At 33.9% G+C, this 17,025-nt stretch overlaps 1 protein-coding gene across 3 annotated transcripts; it reads left to right on the forward strand.

The window, feature by feature from the left end:
• Window positions 1-4,093: 4,093 nt before the first annotated feature.
• LOC147077187 (uncharacterized) lies at window positions 4,094-15,615 on the forward strand. Of its 3 annotated transcripts, XR_015069420.1 has the most exons (4): window positions 4,094-4,333; window positions 6,693-6,830; window positions 9,592-10,215; window positions 13,262-15,615. XR_015069420.1 is itself a non-coding variant. In XM_085940732.1 (3 exons), exons 1-3 carry the CDS (start codon window positions 4,160-4,162, stop codon window positions 10,099-10,101), a joined length of 822 nt encoding a protein of 273 aa, XP_085796858.1. In that variant the 5' UTR covers window positions 4,136-4,159; the 3' UTR covers window positions 10,102-11,122. The 3 variants fall into 3 exon arrangements, 2 of the variants coding, with proteins under 2 accessions (XP_085796858.1, XP_085796859.1); XM_085940732.1 differs by lacking the exon at window positions 13,262-15,615 and having other exon boundaries at window positions 4,136-4,333; window positions 9,592-11,122; XM_085940733.1 differs by lacking the exons at window positions 9,592-10,215; window positions 13,262-15,615 and having other exon boundaries at window positions 4,136-4,333; window positions 6,693-7,068.
• Window positions 15,616-17,025: the final 1,410 nt, after the last annotated feature.

Raw genomic sequence — 17,025 nt, forward strand, 5'->3', positions numbered from 1 at the left:
TTAACATTTCTTTTAACCATTTTCATAATTACTGTAGTTCATCTCGTCATGATAATCGCCACTTTTTAAATTGGATTTAAATTTTAATAAAGCATTTGGCACAAATCCATTTTCACCGCCAGCATGGATTATTATTAAGCGAGTACCTTTTGAAATCGGCTTCTTAAAACTAGAACTCGATCCGTCAGAATAAGAATATAATGTGGTATGTGTGGAACGTATGTAAGTTTCATCCGTAAATATAATAGATTTCCCCTGAACACGATATTATTTAATTTTTCTTAAATATTCAATTCTTTTGAAAACTATGACACTTTTTTCCATGAGCAGCTTCCGATTGTCTTCTGTTTTTCTCCATCTAAATCCTATATCTTTCATAACTTTCCTTAATGACGGAATTCCACCCTTAAAATTAATATCTTCTTTCAACACGGCATGAATGTTTTTCAGTGCTGCAACAGTTTTATGATTTTTATGAAAGTCATGAATACACCGTCGAATTACAGATTTATCAAAGTCATCAATATTATTTTTTTTATTTTTAACTACCCTTTTTTTAGGACTCGAAAAGGTCCCTGTTTTTTGTTTTTCTTTTAAAACACGCCAAACCGTTCTTAAACCAACTCCTGATGCATTCGAAACTTCTGTGACAACACTACTTTCACTACACATTTGGTTTTTATTTTTTACGTATGTATATATATTATATATTATAACTTCCTTCGTTTGGGCATTAATAGTATGACTAATTAAACGGGACATTATAATTCAGTATGCGTATCGTTTCGATAACAATCACTATATGAACACACTGTAGACGATTGCAAAGAATGAGTTTATGGTATGTTTATTACCAGCAACTGTCTTTAACAATAGAAACTCCGCCTTTTATGCCCCTAAACTGCACGGATAACCAATTGGTGATAAGGTAATAATTGCAGGCGGTTCTAAGTAAGGTTTTATTACAGGGCTTAATGCATACACACAAATAATACCAACACAGATGCGAAGCAATTTTAGCGTACAACAGTGCCGATGTAGAACGAAACATCTATACTTACCTACTTAAACTATTTTATATAGGTACGTGTTTTGCAGTGGCGAAGGGTGGAGGGGGACTTTTAATATCCAACATAAATTGTGCACACTATACTTTGCAAGTCAAACATATTTATGTTCATTTTATTCGATGACTATGACTACAAAATGTAGATACCTACTTAGTGTTTTTTAGTTTTTAAAATCCAATAAAACTTTGCCTAATCCAAGACATAGTAAACAGTAAAAAAATATTCGTTTATCTATAAAATATCTAAAATTGTGCCATTAAATCATACAAAATTTAAGATATTTTGTAGATAGAGGTATATTTTTATAGATTGTGGTGTGGTATGGTAAGAAAGGGTTTAAAATAAAGCTAACACTATTACAATATTATGTATTCTCAATTCAACGAAAACAAATAAGTATGACTGAAAAAGTGTGGACTATTTTTGTCAGATCGCCCACAACATATCTAAACTCTTATGGTGGCAGGGTATAATTAAGTTTAAAAACTAACCGGTTCCATCTGCAAATTATATTCTTAGATCAATAGAAAACAACTGAAGTCCACTAGCAAATATCATTCTATGTCACATATGTATCATTTTGAGTAAATCAATTTTTAAAGTTTCAAACTCTGAATAAGTGTGAGGTACAATAATTAATCTTTTACTATATTTTTTTAATGATTTTAATTTGTTATTATATTGCATAATAGAACATGCACCTAAAAATATTATATTAAGTATATTTTTTCCTGTCTCTGAGAAAAAATCTTTTTTCAGTCAAGTCATATTTTTGTGGGAAAAAATATTCCATGTGCTGTTTTTGTGGTCAGATCAGAGTAAGTAACTTTATTATTATAAATCCTAGACTTTTCAATTTGCAGAACAAAATAATCGACAGTCATGTCTAGATGTAGGTACACACTTTATTTCAAATGTGTACATAAAAATCTATTTATTATTTAAAGTAAAAATGTTCACCTTGTTCAAATAATGCTGTTTTTCAATAATAATTGTTTATTATTCAGTAATATACATAAATGTATGTAGGTTGAATTTATCTCAATTTACTTGGGTGTGCTGCAGTTCCGCAGTGCATATGGATGAGCCGCCACTGGATACAATGTAAAATTAACATTAGCACTGATTAATAATTGATTAATATACACAAACATGCTCCGGATTGAAATCTGTCATGACATACATAACAATAATGATATATCATTCATACATCGCAGAATAGGGCTGCCAAACTTATTTTCAAAACAAAAATATATACCTACCTACTTTTATTTATTTATTTAAGTCCGTAGAAGACAACAATAATGAGTACATACCAAATTTGATTATATCATATGGACACAATTGTATAGGTAGGTACAATAAAAATAGATGTGTTAAGACACTCGTTTGTTTTTTTTATTAAATTACTTAATAATTCCTAAATAAAATTATAGAAGGACATGAAACCGAAATAATCACAAAACAACAGTGGCCAATGGTGGAGGTATGCTGTTAAGATTCAATATAAATATTGCACAAAAAACTTTGTCAGTCATACTTGAGCACCTTATTATCAAAAGATACCTAACGACAATTTTCGAGTTTTTTCAAATTTTTATGCCAAACTGTTCTCTATGGCAATACCTATAGAATAAATATTAATTCGCTTGCGTAACTGCTTTAAATACAGAGATAATTCATGTTGAAAATCATGTTCAGTATCAAATCGTGCTCAAATCCTTAATGGTTTAGTTTCAAAATAGACTCATATCCATACAACCAATGACATCAGAGATAAAAACCGCCATTTTGAATTTTCGTCCAATTAAGACCCGGCAGGTGACGTGTTATTATCTACTTCTTTATTCATTAATTTTATCTTTTCTTATATTTTGCAATAATTAAGCCCACAGCAGTTTTTTCGCTTTTGCCAACAATTGTGTTCGTGGAGTTAAGCAGGTTTTGATAATATACGCCTCACTTGTCTTATATGAACCACAAGCAATTAATACTCAAGTCCATTTTTTGTATAAAAAAAAACTGTTAATGCCATCTTGTGGAGAATTTCTTAACATATTTTTTACTCTTTATAAACATTTTCAGAAAATAAATATTTGTCCTATAAAAACGTATTCTAATAAAGGTGGTCAGGAAAAGTACATTCAATACGGATGAATCAATACCGAGTGATAATAATATGTATTGTATTTTTTCAAATAAATGGTACCTACCTAGTGTATATTAATCATATTAATTTATGTTACCTTATCTTCTTTTAAACCTTATGGTAAGGCGGAGTTGCGAACTTTGTTGATTCTACTTGGCGCTTGGGGTAAAAATGTCGGCGAGTTCTGTTTTAAAGGTGGTACCTTTCTAGGTAAGGGCAATGGGCTGCCGGTGTCCTTCCGAAGGCCCTGGTTTTTTGTGCCACCATCAAGATGTATTATTTATACGTCATGACATTCATAGATAGGTAGGGACGTTTTAATTGAAACGCTCGTGTTTGTGGCGCATTCTATTATTTCTATGTAGGTAAGTTTATTATTAAACAAGAATCTAGAAATGGCGCATAAAATCAGGATATCTTATTTATTACCTATACAATATAAATAAACTACCTAATTATGACTATATTTAACAATGTGTAATTAAGTTTATTTGGCTTAAAGTTACCCCGTTTTACATAAATGTCAAAGATTTTTTTTATTTACAGTAAACAAGAGTTTTGTGCTTTGAGACACATTGGCAAAATATAAGCAAAAATGAAACCATTTTCATGTCAATTTAATGGTGGTAGGTAGGTACCTACATTTACCAGGTGGACCAGTTGAAAATAATTTAAAGTAGGGTCCCCCAGAACCTTTTAATGGATCACAGTAATATTTTAGATTAGCATGTCCCCAGTTATAGATCTTTATAGCATTATCGCAGTGTTCGTGTTCAATTCAATATTGTCAGTATTATCAGTCTTCTTTGTGGTCGATCTCCTGATGTCTATGGTGAATTGGTAGAAGCCATTTTGTCTATTCCATATATATTATCTATTAAAACGCGACGCACGTGGTCGTGAAGCTATTGACAGATTCTGATATCAAATACCGCATAAAATGGAAGTAAAAACTGAAACAAACGACGAATTATTGCCTGACAAAACAGCGGAGGTAATCGGCGACCGTGCATACCAACGGATAGACGTCAATCACTTCAAGGGCAAGGGTCGATTTGACGTGTCAGTCAAACAGGAAAATATCGAGGACGACAGCAATTTACCCTTAAAAGAGGTAAGTAGATATTGTATTTGTTTAAGGAAAGGTATTCATAATTCATATTCATAAAATCTAAATGGAATTAAGCAAAAAATTAACAATATCGTATGTTCTAGTGTCAATAACCCGTATCCGACATATATGTCGAAAATGTCTTTTTGATGTAAGTACTACAAACAACAAAAATACTGTTCATCGAATGTGAAATTCCCATAGGTAACTGGGTTACGGGTTATTCATTTTTTTAATTTCAATATTCAATATTCATTTTTTTTAGCTTCCTGCACCATTTGTAAAAAGTCACTTACGGGGTATTAACATTAGGCTATCTAGTCTTCTCTTGCTGGACAATATTATTTTTAAATCGGAAGGAACAAAAAAGGTTTATACCTACAGTGGTCTTTTCTTCGAATTAACAAAATCGGTTCTGCAACAATACGTACTAAGTACTTATGTTAACAGTGTCACACAGTGGCGCACCCAGGATTTATTATTGGGGGGGGGCAGGGAGGAGAATGTAAATTAGTCCCATAGGATCTTTTTCTTCTTCACAGCTTAATTTCTCAATTTATCGGTCTTTTGTCGATTACACTCGGTGTACCTACACGATGGTCTCCACATCCTGCAACGGGCCCTCAGGCCAGGATATTTAGCAGCCCCCCCACCTACCACTAAGATTAAAGGCAGTGTGAAACACTACATAACGTTCTTCAAATTGTGTTTAAGTTCAAATTAAGGGTACTTACACAGTGAATTATTGGCGATTTTAATACATCTATTTTAATAATGGAGCTGTCGAGTATCGACACATAATAATCAAAAAATATATTGCACAATTATATAAATAATTGAAAATATTCATGGTCATGAAGCACAATAGCGCCGCTGGCGACTTTTTTTTACTATTAAAGCTATTTATGATGTGTGTTTATCTCACTTACTTGGTCAACCCAACACGCCGGGCCCCCCACAGCCCTGGCCCCTAGGCTAGAGCTCTGTCAGCCCTTCCCAGCCATGACCTACACGACTCCGGAATTCGGGTGGACACCGAGAATTTTTTGACAGTTCCATTCAATGACATATTAAATGGACAACTCACTTCATACCCGGCGCGCACGAAAAATTGTGTATGAAAGTCATTCACAGATGTATAGGTAGATGTCACGTGACCATATGACGTATCCGTTTCCATTATGCGATACAAGCTTTGAGAATTTATAGTACTATAACCTTTATTGTAATGGCGTATTAGTGTCATGACTCATTGCGTCAGAAACAGATTCTCGGTTACTTACGACTTCTCGGAGATTAGACGCAAGTGAGCCCAGCGCATCACAGGCGACTGTCCAATAGTTTCTGTCATTCAATTGCATTGAATAAACATTCATCAATATCTTAAAATGGCATTTTCATATCCCATCTTTCTTGGAGTGTTTAGTAGATTTTTTTTACAATTTTTAACTAGGCACATTGGCATTTTGTAACACAATAATAACGGTGGAGTAGAAACCTGACAGTCAGAAATTTTGTATGGGCAGACCCAGCGGTGTCGCCAGACCGCTTGCAAGCAGAATGTTCATTTGAGCGTAGGATACCGATATTAAAATATGAATTTCGCCATCCGACAGACCCGACACAAAGTGAGTGTCATTTTATTTTCTAGATGCTTCGTCCATATTAATGTCATTGGTTCCATTAGGGATTGTGTTTGTAAAAAAACCTGACATTAGTATTTCGAAATTTTTGTGTTAGAAATTAAAATCTAAGAAATTTTTCTAAAAAGGGTGCTGGAGAATTATTACAAATCATTTTTTTGCCGTGTTTTTATTTGTAATAAGGGTATAGTTTATTAGCTTTCAATTTCAATGTTTAAAATCATTCTGATAATTTTCATTTTTGGGGGGTGCCAGGGCCCCTTGCCCCCTCCCCCTGGGTGCGCCACTGGTGTCACATCATCCTATAGCGTAGAATCCTGGGTCTGGCATGTAGGTACACATATTTTCAATTTGTGTATTAGTCAGATTATGGACCTAACAGGTTGCTGGCCACTGGGCCACGCTAGGCCACTTGCTGACACCCATTTCACGTACAAACACAATCTGTTAATATAAACCTCCACTCTGTGGAGGTCCATATGACTCTATTAGGTTCGGACACAGTTATTAATTATATATATGGGTGTTCACAATAATTATGGATCATGTCCAATTTTCATAAAAGTCGATTTAATGAAAACAAATAAGTATGCCTGATAATGTTTATTGTGCACTATTTATGTCGGATTTCAACAGCCTACTTCCACCTAGATAATAAAACTTTAATTTGTTATATGTAAATATTGACAACATGTTATATGAAACGTTGTTTATTTCAGTTCGCTGCGACGGGTGTCACAGGTATCAAAGCTGAGACTGATATAAAGCGCGAATTCACTGAAGATAAAATGCCACCATTTCCTGATAGAGATCCTCAACCCGGATGTTCGCATTCAGATTACACACCAGGACATGGGGTACATCCAATTTTATATATTGTAACATTTGCTTCTCTATTCGCCGATTTTTATCGAAGGTTGACGATTAAAATTTCAATAAATCTCCGTACTATTCCTAGCCAGTCGTATTGAAAAAAGTAATTGAAGTAATCAATAGGTACCTACCTACTTTGATTTAAAATACAAAAAAATGCCGATTGTCTATTAACTGATTGTATAGCTGCAGGTATGTATTCATTAAATAATATAATTAGGAGAACACAACTTATGACTGAATTAGTAGAAGTGATCAGTATATATATTAAATATAATATCGATGACCCAAACACATTTTGTTATAATTTTCAAATAATGGCTTTATTGGTATTTTAGTAAAGTTGTTATAAAACGCAGACTGTGAAAATCATTTTCTATATAAATATATATCCACTTATAAAATTGTACTGCTTTTCATCACTTTTAAATAATCGGTCAAATTAAACACAATAATTTCTCTTGCTTGTTTTTGTAAATGATTTTTGTCATAAACCGATAGAGATGAGGTTTTCATTGTAAACTGTAAATATGCCTACTATTCTATCGTGTGAAACAGACTTTTCACACAAGGACACAGCGTTTAAGGGGGTACATACATGCTCAGCGTAGGTCAAAATGGAGCTTTTGTTCTATTTTCAAAGCATGATCCTGGACATACCTTAAACGTTGTAGATAATCTATTTATATAATTTTGAAGCCTTATTATCCTTTATATTTATTTTAAACATTTGATGACTGCATAAAGTATTTTTATTACATTAAATAGTATTCTTTTAAACCTCTCGCTCTAATGTTTTAGAATATAGTCATATTTCAGTACATAAATGTGCAGTGGTGTTAACATTTTTCACATTTAATAATTTTCAAACGCATTTATAAAACCATCTTATCGATACCTAACCGATTTTTTAAAGTTTTATTTATTTAAACGGTACATGTTCAAACACGCGCGTTAACATCACTAACATAACATTCACTTTAACATTATTATAGTGAAATATTTACGATAAAAAATTATATTGATAATCTCTGTGATCCCAAATTTGACAAGAATCGGGCATTTTATTATTCAAGATTATTAGGGCAAGATTAACACATTTGAAGATAATTCTAAAGATACTCACTATAAGCTATGTCTTTGACCATTCAAGTGTGATAAACATCCTACGAATAATGATTGCTTTATAATAATTATTGACCTAAGAATAAGGTAGTGTTTTTTTGAAATACGCCATTTCTTTTGGCATTCCCCAGTGGTTAAGCTACAACATACGGCCGTAGCCATAAATTGACAAACTATAATTGAAGTAGGAAGTAAAATGATGTTAACGCGTGTGTTTGAACATGTCATCATCATTATCAGGAGCGCGACAACCCGGTGTGGGTCCTGGCCTCCTCCAACAGCTCCCTCCACCTGTCCCTATCCAGTGTGGCCGCTTTCCAATTTGGTACCCCCAGAATACGGCAGTCACTGGCAGCTCCATCTAACCAGCGAATCTTTGGCCTCCCTCTTCTTCTACGTCCTATTGGATTGCTGGACATCACTATCTTTGCCGGTTCATTGTCATTCATACGGTGCACATGACCTAGCCATCGCAGTCTCCCAATCTGAATTGATTGCACTGCGCTGCAATCTTCGTACAGCCCGTAGAGCTCAGCATTATATCTTCTCCTCCAATTGGTGCCATCGCTGATCGGTCCATATATACGGCGGAGAATTTTTCTTTCAAAGATGTTCGGGACTCGTTCATTTCGCAGAGTTAATATCCAGGTTTCCGATGCGTAGGTGAGCACTGGCTTTTCAAGTGTCTTGTAAAAAGTGCTTTTAGTTCGACGAGATAGTAAGCGGGACTTAAAATATTTTAACAGACCAAAGTAGCATTTATTCGCAGACATGATTCTCTTGTTGATTTCTTCTGTAATATCATTATGTCGAGTTACAAAAGATCCAAGGAATATGAAACTGTCGACCGTATCAAACTTGTATGCACCAATATCTAACTTTGGTGCAACTTCTCGTGGTGTGACATAGACAGGCATGTATTTAGTTTTTGCCTCGTTTATTTGTAAACCCATTCTTTTGGCAGAGGCTTCTAGTGCTGTGAATGCCTTGCAATGTTTTAAAATAAATATCGGTTAGGTACCGATAAGATGGTTTTATTAATGCGTTTATGACACCGCTGCACATTTATGTACTGAAATATGACTATTTTATTCTAAAACATTAGAGCGAGAGGTTTAAAAGAATACTATTTTATCTAATAAAAATACTTTATGCAGTCGTCAAATGCTTAAAATGATTATAAAGGAAAAGGCTTCAAAATTATATAAATAGATTATCTACAACGTTTAAGGTATATCCAGGATCATGCTTTGAAAATAGAAAAAAGCTCCATTTTTAACCACGCTGAGCACGTCCGCCCTTGAAACTATCTTATTTACATCAATCTAAGATTTGGCATTCGAAACTCTAATAGATTCATGCATATTACCAAGAGTAGTACCACAATTGTGTCATAGTGTTTGATGTTACTAGTAGATGCATTTTTAAAAAACTATTTACGAATCATTCCGTAACATTGTTTGTATTTAATATCTATGTTGGTACTATTACCATTTCTTATCCTCATATTCATTCTCAACACACTTTAATATCTGAAGATGCTGACAGGCATAAGCTTTCAAAAAAATAACAGTTTAAAATCTAATTTAGAATAAAATTGACTTATAGTTTTTTTTCTAGTTTTCTACTAAAGGCTTTTTCACAAAGGATCACGATATAGACAGGTGTCAACAATCCTCGCCTGATGGAATCAAAGATAGAATGATACAGTATTCAGAAGTGACGATAGATGAACAAAATATTAAGAGAGAAATCTCAGAACGATCGACTCCGAAGGAACTTCGACTTATTCTGAGAAAAGTAGTACATTTCTCACGTAATTTTATTTGCAGCTTTTGTAACGCAGTTTTTGGATGCGGAAGTGCTCTAAAAAGTCACAAAGTAATTCACACGAACGTGAATGCTGATCAATATCAAGAAAATATATTCGCGCAACCTCATCATCTTAAAGCACATAAAATGACACATCCTGGTGATAAACCTCATAAATGCAAAGTATGCTCATATAGATGCTCGCAAATTTGTCATCTTAAAAACCATGAAATGACACACACAGGTGAAAAACCTCATAAATGCAAGGTATGTCCATATAGATGCTCGCGACTAAGTAATCTTAAAAACATGAAATGACACACAGGTGAAAAACCTCATAAATGCAATAAATGCAAATATAGATGCTCGCAACTGAGTGGTCTTAAAAGACATGAAATGACACACACAGGTGAAAAACCTCATAAATGCAAGGTATGCCCATATAGATGCTCACAACTTCGTAATCTTAAAAATCATGAAATGACACACACAGGTGAAAAACCTCATAAATGCAAGGTATGCACATATCGATGCTCGCAGCTTATTAATCTTAAAAGCCATGAAATGACACATACAGGTGAAAAACCTCATAAATGCAAGGTATGTCCTTATAAATGCTCGACACTTGGTAGTCTTCTAAACCATGAAATGACACACACAGGTAAAAAACCTCATAAATGCAAGGTATGCCCATATAGATGCTCGCATTTAAGTAGCCTTAAAAACCATGCAATGACACACACAGGTGAAAAACCTCATAAATGCAAGGTATGTACATATCGATGCTCGCAACTAATTAGTCTTAAAAAACATGTAATGACACACACAGGTGAAAAACCTTATACATGCAAAGTATGCCAATATAGGTGCTCGCAACTTAGTAATCTTAAAAACCACGAAATGACACACACAGGTAAAAAACCTCATAAATGCAAGGTATGCCCATATAGATGCTTGCTACTTAGTAGTCTTAAAAGACATGAAATGACACACACAGGTGAAAAACCTCATAAATGCAAGCTATGCTTATATCGATCTTCGCAACTTAACAATCTTAAAAAGCATGAAATGACACACAGGTGAAAACCTCATAAATGCAAGGTATTCCCATATAGACGCTCGCTATTTAATTTTCTTAAATGGCATGAAATAACACTAATGGTAAATAATTATATAAATTCACCGTTTGCCCATAGAGATGCTTAAAACTTAATACACTTCAAGACCGTTTCTCTGCAAGAAATGACCATCTAGTTATTTGAGAAGATGAGTACATATCTCTCATTTGATTTGCAGAAGATTTGCATAACGTTTCACATAGGCGTATTTTCTGATCAATTTCAAGACAATGTTTACTCGCACAAAGCTAATAAAAGGACACATACCGGTTTAAAACCTTGTAAATGTAATGTATGCTTTTTTAGTTGATCGCACCTTGCTCATCTTAAAGTACGTAAAATTATGATGCCCGCAACTTAGTGATCTTAAAAACTTTGGATGTTGAAGACGCACGTGGCGTATAATGACTAGGCGGCCGATCGATGTAATTAACGTGCATTTTAAAGGTGGTAATTAAAAAATTATTATCTAGTCAGCAGCGAATTATTTAGCTCACTTTATGTCTATATAGATGCTCACGACTTATTGGTGTTAAAAGACAACTAATGTACACAATATGTGAGTGAATATTTTATTAAATGCAATATGTTTGTCGACCATGTCCGATCCTAATAATATCATATGGGCCTCCATAGACTTAAGGTTGTAATAACAGATTTCGTTTTTACGAGAAGTGGATGTGGAGTATTCGAACCTGGGACCCACGAAGCGATAGGTCGAAGCTTATGCCGCGGCCATCGTATATGATATGCATTCATAATAATATGATGTCCTATTCTTGAATAAATTACTAAATCATACTGTGAATAGGTACCAATAATTTAGGTTAGAAATGCTTTTATATTGTTATCTTGTTGTATTTCCTACCAGAATAAATTAAAACAACGGCTTGTTTCCTGCAAAACTATCGAACATCTGGAGAAAAAAAAAATTTATGTTATAAACCTGAATTATTATTTAAAAATTACTAGGAGCCCGATGCTCAATTCGTACTTACAGTAAAATTGGTAAGTAACCGAAAACCATCTGGTAACTATAGATTATAGAGTTAAGGAATCCTTAACCATAGACTACTTTTGTTATGAACACGCCCCCTTCTGTTTTACCATTTACCACTGACAGCTGCTGTCAAAATAAATTCGCGTGTCCATAAAACAGCCCATACACTCAAATTCATGTAACTCATTGTAATCTTAAATTTATTAAAAATTGATAATTATATAAAACCAATATTGTTTCGTAAATATAACGATGTATGCATGTTTTGATTAAGTTATGATTACCTACCTACTTTAACTATTTTATATAGGTACGAGTTTTGCAGTGGCGAAGGGTGGAGGGGGTTTTTTAATATCCAACATAAATTGTGCACACTATACTTTGCAAGTCAAACATATTTATGTTCATTTTATTCGATGACTATGACTACAAAATGTAGATACCTACTAAGTTTTTTTAGTTTTTAAAATCCAATAAAACTCTGCCTAATCCAAGACATAGTAAACAGTAAAAAAATATTTGTTTATCTATAAAATATCTAAAATTGTGCCATTAAATCATACAAAATTTAAGATATTTTGTAGATAGAGGTATATTTTTATAGAGTGTGGTGTGGTATGGTAAGACAGGGTTTAAAATAAAGCTAACACTATTACAATATTATGTATTCTCAATTCAACGAAAACAAATAAGTATGACTGAAAAAGTGTGTACTATTTTTGTCAGATCGCCCACAACATACCTATTTAAACTCTTATGGTGGCAGGGTTTAATTAAGTTTTAAAAACTAACCGGTTCCATCTGCAAATTATATTCTTAGATCAATAGAAAACAACTGAAGTCCACTAGCAAATATCATTCTATGTCACATCTGTATCATTTTGAGTAAATCGATTTTTAAGTTTCAAACTCTGAATAAGTGGAGGTACAATAATTAATCTTTTACTATATTTTTTTAATGATTTTAATTTGTTATTATATTGCATAATAGGACATTCTCTTAATAAATATTACCTGTATAAAGTATATTTTTTCCTGTTTCTGAAAAAAAATCTTTTTCCATTCAAGTAATTTTTTTGTGGGAAAAAATATTCCATGTGCTGTTGTTGTGGTCAGACCAGAGTATCTTTATTATTATAAATCCTAGACTTTTCAATTTGCAGATCAAAATAATGGACAATCATCTCTAGATGTAGGTACCTACTTTATTCCAAATGTGTACATAAAAATATATTTATTATGTAAAATAAAAAAGTCCATATTGGTCAAATAATGCTGTATTTCAATAATAATTATTTATTATTCAATAATATACGTCATAAATGTATGTAGGTATATTATTTTATGGAATTTTTTTCAGTTTGCTTGGGTGTGCTGAAGTTCCTCGGTGCATATGGACGAGCCAACACTGGATACAATGGTAAATTAACATTAGCACTGATTAATAATTGATTAATATAGGTACAGAAACATGCTCCGTAGGTATTCAAATCTGTCATGACGTACATAAACAATAAAAGATAGGTAATATATCTTTCATACATCGCAGATTAGGGCTGCCAAACTATTTTTCAAAACAAAAATATACACCTACCTACCTACTTTTATTTATTTATTTAAGTCCGTGAAGACAACAATAATGAGTATACCAAATTTGATTATATCATATGGACACAATTTTATAGGTACCTTCAATAAAAATAGATGTGTTAAAACTTGGTTGACACTCCCGTTACCACGATGGTCTCGCAGTTGAGAAATGGCCTTAAATCATAGATACCCCACTTATTATTATGTATATAAACGTCTACTTTTAGTTATTTGTAGATAACATATTTAGGCATAAAAAGAAAAATATATAGGTGGTCGAATTGAATGTTTTATATGTAAAATTAATCATTTTTCGAAAGTCTAATCAATATTATATAGACAGTGATAATCTAGAAAGATATACGTTAGAGAAACGCGCATAATAGTAATGTAAACATGAGACACTATTTTAAAATGTAATTTGTTAGTCAGAGATAGAAATGTATGTCTTTGTTCAAGATAATTCTGTGAAAGATGCATTCAGTTATAGCCTCCCATAATAATATAGAATCGTAAAATTTCAAACGATTTCTGATTTACTTACTTGGCATGCAAGGCCAGTCAGAATATTTTTCGTAGGTAGGTCATTTAGAGAGTTTTAAAGAAAATGTGTGCAAGCCGAGAGAATTCTATCCCGAAAGAGATAAAAAAACCCTTGACTTTGATTTAAAATGGATTTTATAGAATTCGCCAGTGAGCATTATTGGTCGGTAGTATCCATAAATGCCCTCGGAATTTCTCAAAAGCTCAGTTTTTTTGTGCGAGAAACAAAAAAACCATTTGTATATTTTCAACAAAGATGGCAACGCGCACTATAATATAATAATTGCCTAAATACTATAATTTCTTGGACCCATTCATAAATTTCGATGAGAAAAAGATGGCAACACTTCGCTATAGTATCTATGGTTTGGAAAACGTTGACACGAAGGTGTATGTCGTATGTACCCTCGCAAACATGGATGTAAAGCGAGAATATTCTGATGGAGACCAGTATAATGCAGAAGATAAACCTTGGATTGATGCACCGATGATCAAGCATCCAAAAAATCCTGACGCCAGCACTTGTGTAAAGCAAGAGAATAGTGATGATCCCATTTGCAATTTTGAGGTTAGTTTTTTTTACTATTAATTACAATAAGCTTTATACCCGGTCACACGTCTATTGATTTACTGCTGGCAGTACGTATTATAGCGGCCATAAAACGAAAATGCACATGTAAACTTGTTTTATCGTGCAAGATTCCTTGCATGAATCAAAATACTTTGCTTCTGAATTTTCACGCAACAGCTGGGATTTGTTTAAAATCTTCCCCTGCGCAGTAGAGCGATACTGGCAAACCTGCAGGAAATAAAACAAACTACACCGCGCTGTCTCATTTTGAAGTTAACCGGTTTTGGCGACATGTCCAAAAGTAGCATAAAATGACAACATGGCGTCTCGCTTACTATTTAAGAATGTGATTGGCGACAGTCAGCACTTTTGCGTGTAAACGGTTATTATCGCTAAATAAAAGCACAATTCATCTGTATATTTTCATTGTTTCCCATTAGTTCTTAGTCGTTCCCTCATGGTAGAGGTCAGAGGATGGTAACCACCTTGGCATGTTATCATCTTTTGAGCGATCAAGAATTTCCGCTCCTCTCAATCCTCTGCTTCTATCAGGACAGAGTGAAGGCTGCCCTCAGTCAGCTCTTTTACTTGGTCGCTCTTCCTCCGCTTCATCTGCCTTGGAGGCTACCCAAAACTACATGTCTCTCCAGAGTATCAGCTCCGCGCCGAACAATATGTCAAAAAACTGTAGAATTCGTTTCAGACATATTGTCGAGAGACGTTCCTTGACAGTCCCCTCTGATCGGCACCAACGATTATATGCCCCTCTGACGTTACACCTACTTGGGGTGACAGCGTCTGATGTGTGTGGGGGTCAAATATGGCGAACTCCTATGCTCGACTAGCTCAAGTGTCGTGAGAGGAAATCACCGTAGTGAGGAATCGGAGTAGACGGTAGATGCACTCGTTGATGGTGCTCCAATATAGGCACTGATGTATGAAACTCGCTTTATTTTAATGACATTTATTGTCTATGACACAGCCCTCTTGTCTAGGGCCAAGGTCACAGTAAAATATAAAAAAAAATATATAGTTTATATTAAGAATTCTACGAACTAACTTATTTAATCTAGACTTGTAAAAAGTCTTAATTAGTCACAGTAATAGGTTCACAAACAACCTATAGTTATTGTCTTTGGTCGGAGTTCGAACTTATAGAAAGTTATAATAAAACTCGTAATTGTTTATAAGATGTTTATATAAATATAGTTAATAGTCTTTTACTTGAGGAACTCAGTTTATAAGTTAAAGCTGTAAAATGTTTATTTATTCATTTAATTATTTGTAATCTTAGATTTGGCATATAGTTATAATTGAAAATAGTTTTATATGATTATTGTTTAAGTTTAAACTTAATAATACTATTTTAATTTGAGAGGAAAGCGTCTTGATTAAATTTAGAATATCGTATGCGTATTTATTTTGTGTTCATAGTAGAACAGCTGATCGTAACGTTGAGCACTAGTTTCGCGGTTACTGTGTGTGTGACGTCATAGAAGAGTGACGACTGTTTAGCGAGGAGTAAAACTCGTAGAGGGTTTTATTCGCGGGTACGTATTATACCGAAACTGTTAACGAAGAGTGCGTAGCAGACCAGAGAAGTCTTGCACGTGCTCGGAGAATATCACTGGGACGGAACTGATTTGTACAGAGATATTATCCTCTTTTATAGTGGCCCAGAGGGACATCGGGAGGGAGTTTTGCCACAGAGGGAAAACCCTCCCGTTCCTTTTTACCGAGAAGAAAATTCGTGGTTAAATGCACCGGTTGTAATTTTCCGATATGAAGGGTGGGTGATTAGATAGAGGCTGATGGCCTGCAGGCATACTGCGAATTTCATATGCCTACTTTCACCATTTCTCGTAGTGGACACTAGAATAATAGGTGAAAAGCTAAGAGCATACTCTTAGATGGGGGTCGGCAATTACGCAAAGATTTGCCCAAAAAAGGTATATACAAGATAGAATAAGTTTTCGAAAAAGATAGAAGATTTGGAAATAAGGTATTTTGATATCTTTAATATTCCATACAACTTCTCTCGCGATACGCGAGCCAATCAGATTTGATTAGGAAGAGTGAAGAGATACGTTGCGTCGATTAATATCTTACCTCTCAAACTCAGTGGCGCACCCAGGGGGGGGGGACAAGGGGCCCTGTCACCCCCCAAACATTAAAATTATCATAATGATTAAATCTATCTAACACAAAGGATTGTATAGCATCTGTTGGAACGAGAAGTCGCGCGACAATATTCGCGTGAATTTGCATGACAATAATAGTATTTGAAACGTACATCTTTCACATGATTCTATACAATCGCAATTGCAGATTAAATTTGATCTGCGATTTCAAATTGATAATACAATAAAACATCTCAGATATATGATGATTCGCGATGTACCAACAAAATTTACGAAACT

This window comes from Rhyacophila brunnea, unplaced genomic scaffold, assembly GCF_057557595.1.
Source record: "Rhyacophila brunnea isolate RB1 unplaced genomic scaffold, BYU_Rbru_1.0 scaffold_13, whole genome shotgun sequence".
Lineage (NCBI taxonomy): Eukaryota > Metazoa > Arthropoda > Insecta > Trichoptera > Rhyacophilidae > Rhyacophila > Rhyacophila brunnea.